Source organism: Chiloscyllium plagiosum, chromosome 1, assembly GCF_004010195.1.
Source record: "Chiloscyllium plagiosum isolate BGI_BamShark_2017 chromosome 1, ASM401019v2, whole genome shotgun sequence".
Lineage (NCBI taxonomy): Eukaryota > Metazoa > Chordata > Chondrichthyes > Orectolobiformes > Hemiscylliidae > Chiloscyllium > Chiloscyllium plagiosum.
In genome coordinates this window covers 46,689,001-46,706,931 of record NC_057710.1, presented here as the reverse complement: position 1 = coordinate 46,706,931, position 17,931 = coordinate 46,689,001, and the positions used below count along the sequence as shown (strand labels likewise).

General features: G+C 42.5%; 1 protein-coding gene across 2 annotated transcripts in view; it reads left to right on the top strand.

The window, feature by feature from the left end:
* Window positions 1-17,931, top strand: part of dnai1.2 (dynein, axonemal, intermediate chain 1, paralog 2) — a 298,205-nt gene that overhangs the window by 42,126 nt on the left and 238,148 nt on the right. For both annotated transcript variants that reach the window (XM_043683992.1, XM_043684070.1), the window contains exon 6: window positions 13,279-13,367. In XM_043683992.1, the coding sequence (XP_043539927.1) occupies window positions 13,279-13,367 (89 nt within the window). The remainder of the gene's footprint in view (window positions 1-13,278; window positions 13,368-17,931) is intronic.

Genomic DNA, 17,931 nt, shown 5'->3' with positions numbered 1-17,931 from the left:
CCCCCACCCTCCTCTAGCTTATCTCTCCACGCTTCAGGCTCTCTGCCTTTATTCCTGATGCAGGGCTTTTGCCCAAAACGTCGATTTTACTGCTTCTCGGATTCTGCCTGAACTGCTGTGCTCTTCCAGCACCAGTAATCCAGAATCTGGTTTCCTGCATCTCCAGTCATTGTTTTTACCCCGTTTTTACCTTTAAAAGATAACAGTCTACTTAGAGACGTGACTGCCACCTAGTGCTGTGTTAATGGATTTGGTTGAAGCATCTGAAAAAGATTTAATCAAATTCAAATTTTATGGAGAGATTGTTATCACATAAGGAGACACAAGATGTATAGGATCAGATTGAATTTTGAACAGTGACTTAAATGGTGACATTTCTTGAAAGTTTTAATATTTTTCTGTTTTATAACAAGCCCTGTTTTTAAAAAAAAAGTGAATTCACTACAACAAGGCAAAACAACATGAGAATGGATGCACTGGAATCAGAGATTCAGAACAATTTTCAGTGGAACAGATGATTTAATTGTCTTCATTTTTAATTAAATCAGCACTACTCATTAAATGGGAAAACTGGAGTCACCTATTCAATACCAGGCCCTGATATGACCACTACATGATCACTTCACCACAGGCAATTGAAGCTCCTGAAAAATTAGAAATTTAGCTTTTTTGACACTATTACTCATATCAATGCAAAATTGGATTTTATGTTCCAAATGTTTGAGAACAGAACACCGGTGTTGAGCACTAAAATCCCTCCTAATCAGCAAGCATGGTGGGCAGGAAATGTTTGGTTGGTTCAAAATTGAAGTGTGCAACCACTTCTCTATAATCTGCATTAGGAGCCATTAAAGAAGTCCTTATGGGAATAAAGACTTTACTTAGTTTCTTTGATTTTGGTATGCCCCACTGCCTGACCTGCAGTGATGAACTTGCTCATGAACACTGAGCTAATTGAAGAAAGGACACCATGCTACCTTGATTTAAAGAAATTACTGAAAACTTTTTTGTTAAGTCAAACTGCTGGCTTCCATCTATTTTATAGGATAATTTGCCACACAGGAAAATGTACTTTGTATCCAAAGAACAGCATATTACACTGCAGTTGATTGCTTGAGAAAAAGTTTAAACGTAGTTAGAGGTAGTCTCATGAGGCTGCCTCCATGGTCAGAAGAGGAGGAACAGTAAAGAAGCTAGCAGAGAGCTGGAGCAGCTGACACAATGGAAGAGAAAGAGGCATTGCACAGATCGCAAAAAGGTCTGAGATCAGTGCTGGAGAAATTCAGCAGTTCTGACATGAGTCTGATATGACTCTTATTCAGAACCTGAACTGATTACACCTGTCCTATTATACCATCGTGCCATTCCCCAGATATATCAATGTCTCTTTCTGCAGGCATAAAAAAAGATAGTTATGGCAGTTTGAGGCCAGCTTTCTGAGCCCCAGGAAATTCCTTCAGTATTTCCTCAGTACAGTGTCCTGTGCTAAACCATACTCCAAGATGGTGGCACTGACAAGGTAGGGCCCATCCACTCTGGATGGCTGCTTCCTCCATTCTTTCCTTTTTGTCTTCTTTCTTTATCTTTTTCTTCATCATCTTTTTGTCTGCTGCAGTAGAGGAGGTGTCATTGCAGAGGGAAGCAGCCGTACTGGGACTCTTGGCGAGGTGGGCACCTGGCCTGGCGGCGGAACCAGGGATTCCTGGTTGTGGTATGCCTGGAGTGGGGATTCCAGATATCAGTGAGGCAGCTGCTGAAGTGGTGGTCATGTAGTATGCCCAAATTGGGGATTCCAGGTATCGGTGAGGCGGTGACTTCAGCAGAGCCAAGTACTCCTGGTTGCTGTTAAACCAGAGAGGGGACTCCTGATTATCAGCATGGTCATGATGGCACCTCCTGGTTCTCATAGGCCTGGAGCTAGGGTCTCCTGATTGCCGGCGTGACAGCAGTGGAGCAGAGCCAGAGATTCCTGGTTGCAGGATGAGTGTGGTTCTGGCATCAGTGGCTCATTAGCAGAGTTGGCCCAGTGATGAGATGATGGTGCCTAAAGAGTGGTGACTCGAATGGTGGTGGGTCCATGCTGATGGTGGCACGGATGTCGTTGGTCTGTCAGCTCAGAGCTTGGGACTCATGGTGGAGACAGTGGAACGAAGATGGACTTTCTTTCAATGTTGTCTTTTTATTCTTTCAATTCTTGAAGGATTGGAATGGCACCAGATTGTAGTGACAGTTGAAACTTTTCAGTGTGTTTTACCCTATTCATTGTAGCATACAAGTGACAATAAATCATCATTTAGCCCCTTATCAATGACATTCTCTCCATCATAAAAGCTAGAAGAAATGATTACACAGTTTGTAGTTTCTTTTGTAATCCTCAGATAATGAAGCAGACCATGCCCACATACAGCAAAAGCTGGGTAGCATTCAGGCTTGGATTCATCAGTGGTGAGAAACATTCATGTTGCGCACATGCCTGGTAATGACTACCTTAAACAAGGGAGAATATAACACACTCCCCTTCACATGCAACAGTATCAACATTCTGATAGTTACTATTGACCAGAAATTTAACAGGATCAATATTTAAATACTACAACTACAAAAACAGATTAAAAATTGGGAATTCTATGTCAAGTAACTCACTTCCTTGCTTCCCAAAGCCATAGAGTTGTTTAAAATTGCCACTCGGCTTTCTTTTTCAAGTATCTTTCAATGGACTGTGAACTTCGCTGCCAAGCCATAATTTGATGCTCAGTGCCACTTGCCTTGAGAGTTCATTGACCTGCCATTTACAAGGCATAAGTGTGATGAAATACTCTTATTTGAATGAATGTAGTTCCAAACACAGCTCTACATCTTCTAAGGTAAACCAACTTGTTGATCGGAGTCACTTAGGCATGAACTCCTTTTATCATTGATGTACAGTTATAGCAGTGTGTACCATCTACAAAATACATTGCAACAACTTACCCGCAAACTCTAACAGCAACTTTCAAATCCAAAACTTCAATATCTAAAGGGCAAGGGCAGCAGATGCAATGAAACACCATCACCTGCAGGTTTCCCTCCAAGTTATACAAAATCCTGACCAGCAACTGTATCACCGGTCTTCCACTGCCATTAGGTCAAAGACCTGAAACTTCCTTGCTAACAGTGCACCATTAACCTACACCAGATAGGCTTATGTTGTTCATGAAACTGTCTTACCACTACCTTCTCAAGATTAGAGTGGTGCTGGAAAAGCACAGCAGGTCAGGCAGCATCCTAGGAGCAGGAAAATCGACGTTTCGGGCAAAAGCACTTCATCAGGAATGAGGCAGGGAGCCTCCGGTGTAGCGAGATAAATGGGAGGGGTGTGTGGCTGGAGAGAAGGTAGCTAAGAATGCAATAGGTGTGCACCTCCACCCACTTATTGTACTCTTAGCTACCTTCTCCCCAGCCCCACAGCCCCACCTCTCCTCCCATTTATCTCTCCACCCCGGAGGCTTCCTGCCTCATTCCTGATGAAGGGCTTTTGCCCGAAACGTCGATTTTTCTGCTCCTTGGATGCTGCCAGAGAGGAGAAATTGGACATTTTGTACTGCTGCACAATTTAGAGTAACGTACGACCCATTTACTTTTGCACTAGGATGCATCACTGTGCAACGACTCTGGTAGCCACACAATCAAGAAGACAGTTCTACCAATACAGAAACTATGACTACTCATTGTTACTGGAATCAGAAATACATTGATTTATTGGTTATCACGATGAGTCATATTCTGTAACTCAAAGGGCTATCAACCCAGCTTTGCTGAACCAACAGTGCAAATACATGTTTTGGGATGAAGCCGGATTGTTTTTTTTGCCAAACTGCAAGAGAAACTCCATAGGTCCGGCTGCACATGTGGAGAGCAAGCAGAGTCAACATTTTGGGTCCACTGACCTTTCCTCAGAACGAGTTAATTCTGTTTCTCTGTACACAGATGCTGCCAGACCTGCTGATTTCTCCTGCAGTTTCCATTTTTGTTATGGATTTCCAGCATCCACTGTTATTGGTTTTATTTTGTGTTGTCTGTATCAGAGGTAGAAATTGTGGGACCCTGTACAAAAACATTTATATTATCCATAACTACAGGCGAGTGCTGGACAATTGGAGAGTGGCTAATGTTGTGCCATTGTTTAAGAAGAGATGTAAGGAGAAGCCTGGGAACTATAGGCCTGCGAGTTTGGCTATGGTGGGAGGCAAGCTTTTGGAAGTGATTCTGAAAGATAAAACTTATATGCATTTGGAGAGGCAAGGAATGATTAGGGATAGTCAGCATGGTTTTGTGTGAGGAAAATTGTGTCTCACAAACTTGATTGAATTTTTTGAGGAAGTAACCAAGTAGATTGATGAGAGCAGAGCCTTTGACAAATTTCACATGGTAGACTAATTAGCAAAGTTCGATCATATGGGATTCAGGATACGTTTACCAATTGGATACAAGATTTTTTTAATGACAAGAGGCAGAGAATAATGGTGGAGGATTGTTTTTCAGACTGGAGGTCTGTGACCAGCAGTGTTCCACAGGGATCGGAGCTGGGTCCACTTTTGTTTGTAATTTATGTAAATGATTTAGATGAGAATATAGAAGGCATAGTTAATAGGTTTGTAGGTGATATCAGCATTGGTGGTATAGCGGACAGTAAAGAAGGACATTTAAGATTATAGAGATTTTGTTCAATTGGGTCAATGGGCTGAAGAGTGAAAGATGGAATTTAATTTGGATAAATGCAAGGTATGCATTTTGGTAAAACAAGGGTAGCGGTTAATAGTCGAGAATGTATTGCTGGAAAAACACAGCAGGTCAAGAAGCGTCTGAGGAGTTGGAGAAACAGTGCTTTGAGCCGGAGCCCTTCATCAGTCATTCCTGATGAAGGGCTCCGGCCCGAAACGTCGATTCCCCTGCTCCTCGGATGCTGCCTGACCTGCTGTGCTGTTCCAGCAACACACTCTCGACTCTGATCTCCAGCATCTGCAGACCTCACTTCCTTTGTATACAGTTTATAGTTGAACCCTGTGTAATTTTGTAGCACAGAGAGACGTAAGGGTTCAGGAACATAATTCTTTGAAATTTGCATTTAACACACTTGCCTTCATTGCTCAGACCTTTGAGTATAGGAGTTGGGATGTTATATGGAATCTCAAGATGAGGGGGGATATTTTTAGGTGAGAGGAGCAAGATTTAAAGAAGATATCAGAGGCAACTGTTTTGAACACACAGTGGTTCCTGTGTGGAATGAACTTCCAGAGGAAGTGGTGGATGCAGGTAGAACTACAATGTTTAAAAAACATTTAGATAAGTAGATGAATAAGAAATATTTGGAGGGATATGGGCCGAGTACAGGCATGTGGGGCTAGTTTTGTCTGGGACTATGGTCAGCATGGATTGTAGAACCAAAGGGTCTGTTTCTGTGCTGTATGACTCTATGAGTCATCAGTTTGTGGAGTATACAGAGACTACAAGCACAGTTGTGGTGTTGGTGGCACGATGGCTCATTGGTGAACACTGCTGCCTCACAGCTCCAGGGACTCAGGTTCAATTCCAGCCTCGAGTGACTATCTGTGTGGAGTTTGCACATTCTCCCTGTGTCTGCGTGGGTTTCCTCCGGGTGCTCCAGTTACGTCCCACAGTCCAAAGATATGCAGGTTAGGTGAATTGGCCATGCTAAATTGCCCCATAGTGTCCAGGAATATGTAGCCTATGTGCATTAGTCAGTGGAAATGTAGAGTAATAGGATAGGAGAATAAATCTGGGTGGGATACTCTTCAGTCGGTAGGTGTGGACTTTTTGGGCCGAAGGGCCTGTTTTCACAATGTGGGGATTCTATGATTCTTTGAAAATGTATCAGATGTAATGCATCAATTTAATTACATGTCTTTATTCATTCACTCCCTCACCACTCAAACACAGTAACAGCAATGTGTACTATCTACGTAAAATACGCTGCAACAATTATTTGGGTAGATGGGCATAGACTGGGTGACTGCTTTACAAAACACCTCTGTTCTCTCCACAGAAAACATAGAGTTGCCTGCCACTTCAACACACCACCTTGTTCCCTGACCATTCCCTGTCTCAGGTTTGCTGCAGTGCTCTCTTGCAGCTCAGCACAAGCTGGAAACACAGCACCTTATTTTCCACTTGGGAACTCTACAGTCTTCTGGACTCAGTATTGAGTTCAACAACTTTAGGGCTTGAGGCATCTTCTCCCATGTCCTTACCCCACACACCAGGTCTTGCCATCACAAAGTCTGCGATTACACACAACCTATTGTTCACACTAATTGTCCTCAATAATAGCTATTCATTCTCTGAGGCTGATTGTTATCCACTTCTTTTTCTGTCCAACTGTTCTTCCCTCCCCTTGGGCTCTGTCTCCACCTACCATTTACTCCTTACCCCCTCTCCTGACCCGAACTTTTGCATTAAAAGCAAAAGGGTCACTGAACCCGAAACGTTAACTCTGATTTCTCTCCACAGATACTGCCAGATCTGCTGAGTTTTTCGAGCAATTTCTGTTTATGTTTCTGACTTCCAGCATCTGCCGTTCTTTCAGTTTTTATTTTATTGATAATGCGCATTCGGCGATGGTAATACCTTTGAAGGTAAGTATGACGGTTGGATCTTTCTTGTTGGAGAAGGTCATTACTTGACTTTTGTATCATGCAAATATTGCTTGTGACTTATCAGCCTGAACGCTGTTCAGGGGTCTTGCTGCTTTGGGACATGATGCTTCAGTATCTGAGGATTGCGAATGGTACTGAACATTGTGCAGTCATTAGTGAACATCCCTACCCTGACCTTCATCTTCAGAAGACTCCATTTTCATTTAGAGTCATGGAGTCAGAGATGTACAGCGCGGGAACAGATCCTTTGGTCCAACTCGTCCATGCCGACCGGATATCCTAACCTAATCTAATCCCATTTGCCAGCACTTGGCCCATATCCCTCTTAACCTTTCCTATTCATATACCCCTCAGGATGCCTTTTAAAAGTTGTAATTGTACCAGCCTCCACCACTTCTTCTGGCAGCTCATTCCATACATACAGTACCCTCTGCGTGAAAAAGCTGCTCCTTACATCCCTTTTAAATTTTTCCCCTCTCACCCTAAACCTATGCCCTCTAGTTCTAGACTCTCCCATCCCAGGGAAAAAAAACCTTCTCTATTTACCCTATCCATGCCCCTCATGATTTTATAATCCTCTATGAGGTCACCCCTCAGCCTCTGATATTCCAGGGAAAACAGCCCCAGCCTATTCAGCTTCACCCTATAGCTTAAATCCTACAACCCTGGCAACATCATTGTAAACCTTTTCTGAACCCTTTTGAGTTTCACAACAGCTTTCCAATATGTGGGAGACCAGAATTGTACACAGTATTCCAAAAGTGGCCTAATCAATGTCCTGTACAGCCGCAGCTCCTATACTAAACGCACTAACCAATAAAGGAAAGCAAACCAAATGCCTTCTTCACTATCCTATCTACCTGCAACTCCATTTGCAATGAACTATGAACCTGCACTCCAAGGTCTCTTTGTTCAATAATATTCCCCAGGACCTTACCATTAACTGTATAAGTCCTGCCTTGATTTGCCTTTCCAAAATGCAGCACCTCACATTTATCTAAATTGAATTCCATCTGCCATCCCTCAGCCCATTGGCCCATCTGATCAAGATCCTTTTGTACTCTGAGGTGACCTTCTTTGATGTCCACTACACCTCCAATTTTGATGTCATCTGCAAACCTACTATGACCATACCTCCTATGTTCACATCCAAATCATATATATAAATGACGAAAAGTGGACCCAGCACTAATCCTTGTGACACACCAGGCCTTCAGTCTGAAAGGCAACCCTCTACCACCACTCTCTGTCTTCTACCTTTGAGCCAGTTCTATATCCAAATGGCTAGTTCTTCCTGTATTCCATGAAATCTAACCTTGCTAACCAGTCTACCATGAGGAACCTTGTCAAACACCTTACTGAAGTCCATGCAGATCACATCCACCACTCTGCCCTCATCAATCCTCTTTGTTACTTCTTCCTATGCACAAAGCCATGTTAACTATCCCTAATCAGTCCTTGTTTTTTAAATACATGTAAATCATGTCCCTCAGGATTCCATCCAACAACTTGCCACCACTGATGCCAGGCTTACCTGTCTTAAGTTCCCTGGCTTGTCCTTATCACCTTTTTTAAATAGTGGCACTACATTAGCCAAGCTCCAGTCTTCCAGCACCTCACCTATGACTAGCGATAATACAACTATCTTAACAAAGGGCCCAGTAATTACTTCCTTAGCTTCCAGCAGAGTTCCAGGGCACACCTGGGGATTGATCCACCTTTATGCATTTTAAGAGATCCAGCACCTCCTCCTCTATAATATGGACATTTTTCAAAATTCACCATCTATTTCCCCACATTCTGTATCTTCCATGTCCTTCTCCACAGTAAACTCCTGCACCACGTCCCCTACAGTTTCACACATAGGCTACCTTGCTGATCTTTGAGGGGTGCTATTCTCTCCCTATTTATTCTTTTGCCCTTACTGTATTTATAGGATCCCTTTGGATTCTCCTTAACCCTATTTGCCAAAGTTATCTCATGTCCCCTTTTTGCCCTCCTGATTTCCCTCTTAAATATACTGCTACTGCCTTTATACTCTTCTAAGGATTCATTTGACCTGACATATGCTTCCTTCTTTTTCTTAACTAAAACCTCAATTTCTTTCGTCATCCAGCACTCGCTACACCTACCAGCCTTTCTTGCGCTCTAACAGGAATATACTTTCTCTGGACTCCTGTTATCTCATTTTCCAGGTGTCCCTTTACCTGCAAAAATCTGCCCCCAAACAACTTTTGAAAGTTCTTGCCTAATACCGTCAAAATTGGCCTTTCTCCAATTTAGAACTTCAGCTTTTAGGTCTGGTCTATCCTTTTCCACCACTATTTTAAAACTAATAGAATTATGGTCGCTGGCCCCAAAGTGCGCTCCCACTGACATCTCAGTTACCTGCCCTGCCTTATTTCACAAGAGTAAGTCAAGGTTTGTATCTTCTGTAGTAGGTACATTCACACACTGAATCAGAAAATTGTCTTGTACACACTTAGCAAATTCCTCTCCATCTAAACTCTTAACACAATGGCAGTCCCAGTCTATGTTTGGAAAGTTAAAATGCCCTACCATAACCACCTATTATTCCTACAGATCACTGAGATCTCCTCACAAATTTGTATCTCAATTTCCCGCTGACTATTGAGGGGTCCATAATACCATCCCAATAAGGTGATCATTCCTTTCTTATTTCTCAGTTCCACTCAAATAACTTCCCTGGATACATTCCCAGGAATATCCTCCCTAAGTACAGCGTAATGCTATCCCTTATCAAAAGCCCCACTCCACCTCCTCTTTTGTCCCCCCTTTCTGTCCTTCCTAGAGCATTTGTATCCTGGAACATCAAGCTGCCATCCCTGTCCATCCCTGAGCCATGTCTCTGTAATTGCTATGACATCATAGTCCCATGTTCCTAACCTGCTGTTAGGCCTTTTGCATTGAAGTAAATGCAGTTTAATTTATCAGTCCTACCTTGTTCTCTGCTTCATGTCTCTGTAATTGCTATGACATCATAGTCCCATGTTCCTAACCATGCTGTTAGGCCTTTTGCATTGAAGTAAATGCAGTTTAATTTATCAGTCCTACCTTGTTCTCTGCTTTGTTCCTGCCTGCCCTAACCGTTTGACTCCTTTTCCCAACTGTACCAGTCTCAGATTGATCTCTTTCCTCACTATCTCCCTGGGTCCCACACCCCTCCTTACTAGTTTAAATCCTCCCCAGCAGCCCTAACAAATCTTCTTTCCAGTATATTAGTCCCCTTCCAATTCAGGTGCAAACTGTCCTTCTTGTACAGGTCACTCCTACCCCCAGAAGAGATGTCAATGATCCAAAAATATGAACCCATCTCCCCTGCACCAACTCCTCAGCCACGCATTCATCTGCTCTATTCTCCTATCGCTGCCCTCACTTGCTTGTAGCACTGGGAATAATCTAGGTATTACTACCCTCGAGGACCTCCTTTGTAATCCCTGCCTAACTTTCCACATTTGCTCTTCAGAATCTCATCCTTTTCCCTTCCTATGTCATTAGTTCCAATGTGTACAATGACATTCTGCTGGTCCCACTCCCCTTTGAGAACATTCTGCGCTCTCTCCAAGATGTCCTTTGACCAGGGAGGCAACACACCATTTTTATTTCTTGCTGCCAGCCGCAGAAACATCTGTCTGTGCCTCTGACCAAAGAGTTCCCTATCACAATCGATTGCTTGGAATCTGACGAACCCCTCATTACATTACAGCCATTCTTAGTACCAGAAGCCTGCTTGATCGTGCTATGTTTCCCTGAGATTCCATCATCCCCGATATTTTCCAAAACAGCATACTTGTTTGAGATGGGGATAGCCACAGGAGACTCCTGCATTACCTGCCTCCCTCTCCTACCTTTCCTGGAGTTAACCCATCTACCTGACTATATCTGCAACTTTTCTCCCTTCCTCTAACTGCCATCCATTACACCCCCAAGCTCCTGTAAATTACTTATTGCCTCTAACTTGCGCTTCAGCCGATCCATGCGATATGATAGGATTTGCAACCAAACACACTTCCTGCAGACATAATCATCAGTAACTTTCCCTAATCTCCCACATCTGACAGGAAGAGCACATTACTCTATTAAAGGCCAACTTTGCTCCTTCACAATCTACAGATGCAGAAAATAAAACCAGACTTACAGCTCTAAAAACACTGCTCTCGGCTAACTTAGTTCTTACAGTTTATATTTTTAAAATTTAATCAATAAAACATATCATCAAGAAAGAACCCACTCTACTCACTATTGTAGATTTACAGCAAGGTTACACTTAAAAACTATGCACTTAACTATTCCTGTTTTGTGAGCTCTCCTACACAAGTTCTTCCAAGGTCAGCTGTAAATTTCACTGTTCGTTAATTTTTCCTTGAAGCACTCTGGTGTCCAGAGATACTTGAACTCAAACAGCAAAGGCAGTAACTGTGCAGATTCACTGTGTGTCAGACAGCAGTGTATTTTTGTTTCTCTGACCACTGTCTTTGTCTGTCTTCATCCTTTTTAAAGTGCCGTTGTTTTGATAATTTTTCCCCCAAAAAGTCCAAAACAATGCAACAGTATATAAAACAGTAATTGCTTCTCCTGGAATCCAAGGAAATCATCTCCAACACCTGAAATACCCCTGCACCAACTCCTCAGCCACGCATTCATCTGCTCTATTCTCCTATCGCTGCCCTCAACTTGCTTGTAGCACTGGGAATAATCTAGGTATTACTACCCTCGAGGACCTCCTTTGTAATCCCTGCCTAACTTTCCACATTTGCTCTTCAGAATCTCATCCTTTTCCCTTCCTATGTCATTAGTTCCAATGTGTACAATGACATTCTGCTGGTCCCACTCCCCTTTGAGAACATTCTGCGCTCTCTCCAAGATGTCCTTGACTTTGGTACCAGGGAGGCAACACACCATTTTTATTTCTTGCTGCCAGCCGCAGAAACATCTGTCTGTGCCTCTGACTAAAGAGTTCCCTATCACAATCGATTGCTTGGAATCTGACGAACAGCTGTTACAGCCATAAGTTTTTTTTTTCCATCCTCCATCTTGAATTATTAAGAATCCTGCTTGTGTCAGGTGTGATTCCCATCAGTGGAGAGTTTCCTCCTTTAGTTCCTTGACTTTGTCAGGATATGGGCAAAACACAGGCGAATTATCTAGTTCAGTTTAGGAAACCTGGTTGGCATAGACACGTAGGGCTGAAGCGACCATTTTCATGCTTTATGGCTCATATGATTTACAAGGATACTATCCAGACTGGAAGATTTGAGTTATAAGGAGAGGCTGGTTAGGTTGGTACTTTTTTCCCTGCAGTGTAAGAGGCTGAGGGCAAGTTTGGGATCAGTATGAGAACCATCGACAGTGCCTGCATTGGTGAGGTGTGCCCAAAGCGGACTCATGGCAGCAGCGGAGTCGAGTTTGGGCCAGTGTGGTACCCGGTGGCATCGGTGGAGGCTACATTGGCAAGTTCCAGCACAGATTCATAACGGCAAGGGCACTGGTGGAGTTGAGATGACACCCAAGAGTGGTGAATCTCATTCCAATGGCAGCAGCATGGTGAATGGGACTCATGGTGGAGGAGTTAACAAGAAGGACTGTAAAATTGAATACTTTTTCTTTATTTTTCTTGTTTTATATTCTATGTTTTGGTTTATTTTCTGTGTTTTAAGATGGCACTGGAGAGTTTTGTAACAAAATAAGCGTGACAGTAAATAAAGAAATCAATAAGGTAAATTGCCAAGGCCTTTTTCCCAGAGTTGAGGAGTCTAGAATTAGAGGATATAGGTTTAAGGTGAGAGGAGAAAGATTTAAAAGGGACTTGAGGGGCATATTTTACACACAGAGGGTGGTGCACATATGGAACGAGCTGCCAAGGAAGTGCTGGAGGCAGGTACAGTTACAACATTTAAAAGACATTTGGACAGGTGCATGGACAGGAAGGTTTAGAGGGATATACGCCAAATGGGACTAATTCAGTTTAGGAAATCTGGTCGCATGGGCGAGTTGGGCTGAAAGGCCTGTTTCCGTCCTGCATACTCTATGACTGTATAACCGTAAGAATAATAATACATTTGTTAATCTGATTTCCCTTTCTGATCCTGCCTGATTATCTTCATCTATAGCAAGTGCCATTCTATAACCTTTTAATAACGTTCTTCCTATGACAGATGTTAAGCTAACTGGCCGAAAGTTCCCTGCTTTGTTTATTCCTCCTTTATTGAATAATGGAATTACATACATCATGTTGCAATGAAATGAAACCCTCTTAAAATCGAGGGAAGTTTAAAATATCAAAGCCAACACATCAACTCACTCTCACTTGCCACTTCTTTGAAAACCTAAGGATGATATCCATCAAGAACTAGGCACTTCTAAGCCACAGATCCAGCAATTTGCTCAATACCATTTCCTTGGTGATTATAATTTTCTTGAGTTCCTCCCTCCCACTTCCATATTCACAGCTATTTCTGGGATTTTACTTGTATTCTCAATAATGAAGTCTAAGAAATGCCTTTTCAAATATATTTTCCTTTATTCATGGGATGTGGGTGTCACTATTTTGGGTGTCATTGTAGTTCAACCATAATATGATGGCCTTTCGCATTCCATTATCCAGAGAGTGATGCTGAAGATATTAGTGCACCTCTTCCATCTGAAAGTGCAGAGAAAATGGATACAGAAGAGGAAGAACTCCCTGATGCAAAGGTACATGCATGTAATTTGAACAGCCTATTTGCACAAACCCATACAATGGATGATAAAGATCTGTTACAATCATCAGCATAAGAGTGCATACTCGCTTGAGAGAGCTAGCAATCTGGGTGCTAGTTGGGGGACAAGAAAAACAAAATGAATGAGAAATTCCAGAAATTTGCTCAATTCTCAATTTTTAAAAAAATCTTTCAAGGCATGTGGGTATTGCAGATGAGGCCAGCATTTGCTCCCCAACCAGTTGCCTTTGAACTGAATGGTCTGTAGTAGGGCAGTTAAGACTCAACTACATTGATGTGGATCTGGTATCACTGGTAGGCCTGATGATTTAAGGATGAATAATGTTCCTTTTCTGAAGAGGACATTAATCAGCCAGATGAGTACTGCAGTTTAAGACCTTGATGAGGTCACACCAGGAGTGTTTTATGCGTTTTGAACTCCTTGTCTTAGAAAATATATAACTGCCATTGAAAATTCCACTGGTTCCTGTACGAACAGATTTATTGAATGAGGACAGATTGGGTCAGCCAGCCCTAGTTTAAAAGAATAAGGAAGGATGTCATTGAAACATAAAATTCTGGCAGAGCTGGTCAGACTGAATTAAGGGATTATAGTTCCTCTGGCTAGGATATCTAGAGCAATGTAACACGGTCTCAGTTTAAATTAGATTCCCTACAGTATGGAAACAGGCCATTCGGCCCAACAAGTCCACACAGACCCTCCGAACAGTAACTCACCTAGACCCATTCCTCTACCCCATATTTACCCCTGACTAATGCTATGGGCAATTTAGCCTGGCCAATTCACCGAACCTGCACATCTTTGGACTGTGGGAGAAAACCAGAGCTCCTGGAGGAAACCCACACAGACATGGGGAGAATGTGCAAACTCCATAATCAGTCACTCAAGGCAGGGATCGAACCCAGGTTCCTGGTGCCGTGAAGCAACAGTCCTAACCACTGAGCTACCGTGCCACACCAAAGGGCGGTACAGGGCTCCAATGTTGAGTATTAGTGAGGATGAAATATTGTCCCCAGTCTTCAGTAATTGTGGCCTGTGGGTCAGGAAACTGAGGATCCCGTTGCAGAGGTGGGGCTTAGTCCGAGATCACTAAGTTTAGTAATCAGTCTTGAGGGGATTGCAGAATATGCTGTCTACTCCCTAACTGTTAAGTTTCCAATGACTGCAGACTTTCTGTTCTCATTCTACTTTGTTCCACACCTTGGACTGACTTTTGTTCTCTCGTCACATGGAAAGCATTCTGGTTTTCACCTCATAGCGTACATCTTTTGATGAGGAGAAATTTCTTCACACTGAAAGTGGTGGACCCGCAGGATTCTTTACCATAGAATGCTGTGGAAACTGTCACTGAGTATATTTAAAAATTAGCTAGATTTCCAGAGATTAAAGTTGTCAAAGAGTTTGATGAGAGAGTGAAAATAAGATACCGGGTTAGAGGAATAGCCATGATCATGTTGAATGGGCTTGATAATCTGAAGAACCTACTCCTACTTCTCCTCCTATTTTTTATACTGCTATTTTCCCTATCTAAGTTCATCTCCAGTTGCTCCAAGTGTCATTTACACCAAGCAGACAAAACACACTTCTGGATTCTCAGTCATGATTGAATTGAATTGAATTTATTGTCACATGTACCGAAGCACAGTGAAAAGCTTTGTCTTGTGAGCAATACAGGCAGACCACATAGTTAAATAGCATAGATAAGTAAATAATAGACAAATAAATAATAGGTAAACAGCAGCAAAACAAAAACACAGGTACAGGCGAATGTTTAGAGTTTGTGAGTCCATTCAGTATTCTAACAACAAGAGGGTAGAAACTGTTATGAAACCGGCTGGTGCATGTGTTCATATTTCTGTGCCTTCTTCCTGATGGCAGAGGTTGTAGAAAAACATTGCCAGGGTGAGATGGATCTTTGAGAATGCTGGTAGCCTTTCCTTGACAGCGGGCCTTGTAGATGGATTCTATCGATGGGAGGTTGGCCTTTGTGATTGTCTGAGCCGAGGTCAGCACTCTCTGTAACCATCTCCGATCTTGAATGCCATACCAAGTAGTCATACATCCAGACAGAATGCTCTCGACGGCGCATCTAGAAAAGTTGGCACGGGTATTTGCCGTCATGCCAAATATCCTCAGCTGCTGGAGGAAGAAGAGACGTTGTTGGACCTTTGTAACCAGTGCGTCTGAGTGAAGAGTCCAAGAAAGCTTGTTGTGGATGACCATTCCCAGGACCTTGACACTCTCCACTCATTCCACCTCTGTGCTGTTAATGTGCAGGGGGGCATAAGTAACATCCCACCGAAAGTCAATAATGAGTTCCTTGGTTTTGCCGACATTGAGAGCTAGGTTGTTCTCAGTGCACCATTTTTCCAGGTCTTCCACCTCCCATCTGTAGTCTGTTTCGTCGCTATCTGAGATTCGACCAACAATGGTGGTGACATTAGCAAACTTGTAAATGGTACTTAATGACGCAGTCATGGGTATACAGTCAGTACAGTAGGGGGCTGAGTATGCACCCATGGGGGGACTCCAGTGTTGAGTATTAGTGAGGATGAAATATTGTTCCCAGTCTTCACTGATTGTGGCCTGTGGGTCAGGAAACTGAGGATCCAGTTGCAGAGGTGGGGCTTAGTCCGAGATCACAAAGTTTAGTAATCAGTCTCGAGGGGATTGCAGAATATGCTGTCTATTCCCTAACTGTTAAGTTTTCAATGACTGCAGACTTTCTGTTCTCCTTCTACTTTGTTCCACATCTTGGACTGACTTTTGTTCTCTTGTCACATGGAGGACATTCTGGTTTTCACCTCATAGTGTACATTCTTATCTACAGATAGCAAATACATCATACCTGTTGGTCTGGACCCCTCTGCCCTTGGTTTCCCATAACTAGTCAATTACTAATAGTTACACACTCTCCCCTTCGTACATCTGTGCTTTTTTTCTGAGGCCTGACTATACACTAGAGAAAACCATCCGTTTATTTCTCCTTTTTTGGGTCAATTAGGTCAAATACAAGTCAGAGACTCTTGTATTTGAATTTCAGTTCAAAGGGTTGAATTTCCTTGGCATTAGAATCTTGTTGTACCAAAATGGTATCCTGATCATTCCCATGTCATCAGCATATCTGCTGATATAACCTTCCAACAGCCACCTACAAGCTTGCCATCCTATTTCTGAGGCTGGAGGTTCAATCAGAGAGCCCACAGCTATGTTACACTGGCAGGCACACTGGGAAACATAGGTCTTAATTATTCACAGAGAGGTCACCATTAAAGAAGTTTGAAGCCAGCAGTGCCATCAAGATGGAAGAAAAGGCCCTCTGGTGAAACATAGTTGAGGCTTTCCATTCCTGTGGTCATTCACTGGGTCATGGAGCCTACACCACTGGTGCCATTGTCACCTACTACTGGATTGCTAACTACAATGCATTGTCAGTCTCCACACTTTATATTATGCTGCTCTAATGACAGTCAATGAACAGTTGCTAGGTTTAGTTTTTTTAATATATGAAAGTACTGTCACACACAACCGAATGTTTTTTTCACATTGCCAAATCACCTGTCACATTTTATTTTCATCTATTAATCACCACCCGGAAATCATTTGTGTTTTCGAACTGATTAATTTATGTGCAAAGCCCATAAAGGGTAATGCAGATCATCAGAGGTGTAGGAGAAATCGGAATAAGGGAGGGGACTACATCAAAATGGAGTTGGAAGGGTCAATAAAGCACTCTATCCGCTGTGATACGCACCTCTCTATGTCGGCATCGACAGCATTGGTGGACAAGGCATGTTCCCTCTCCAAGGACACCTGGGCATGAATTTAAGTTGTTAGGTCTCTGAAAATTGGCCCCTAAGTAGGGCCTTAATTACTCTGATTGGCTCTGATTTCCTTGAAGCAGGCAGGCAATTCCCTTGTTTGCAGACCAAGCTTGGAAAATTTCTGCTAAACCAATAATTGGCAAGCCATCCTGGTGTAGCTTCCTCAATTTTGTAGTTCCACCACCTGCGACCCCATCTCCAAAGGCTGGGGAAATTTATTTCACAGACACTGAGCCAATGTGTTCCAAGCAAGAGATGTGATTAAAAGCAACAAAATACAAAAAAAAAGATAAACTTTCAGACTGAACGTGCACACAACATCAAGATGGACAGCAAAAACTTTAAATATAGAAAAAAGAGAGGCCAAAGTTAACGTAGGCCCCTTTGGGAATGAGGCTGAGGTAATAATACGGAAATAGAGGAGTTGAATAAATACTTTGCATCAGTCTTCACAGTAGAAGATATGAATAGCATTCCAAACTTACATATTTTACATAATTAAATAATCAAGGGGCAAAAGGAGGAGAGGAAATTAATATCTATCATTAATAGCATCTATTATTAGAAAAAAATGTGTAAGGGAAAATAATGAGGGTAAATACTGATAAATCACCTGGAATGAATGGGATGTATCCTAGGTTATTAAAAGAAGTAGCTGCAGAGACAGTGGATGCCAAAGTAGTTATCTTCCAGGAATCGTCATATTCCAGAAA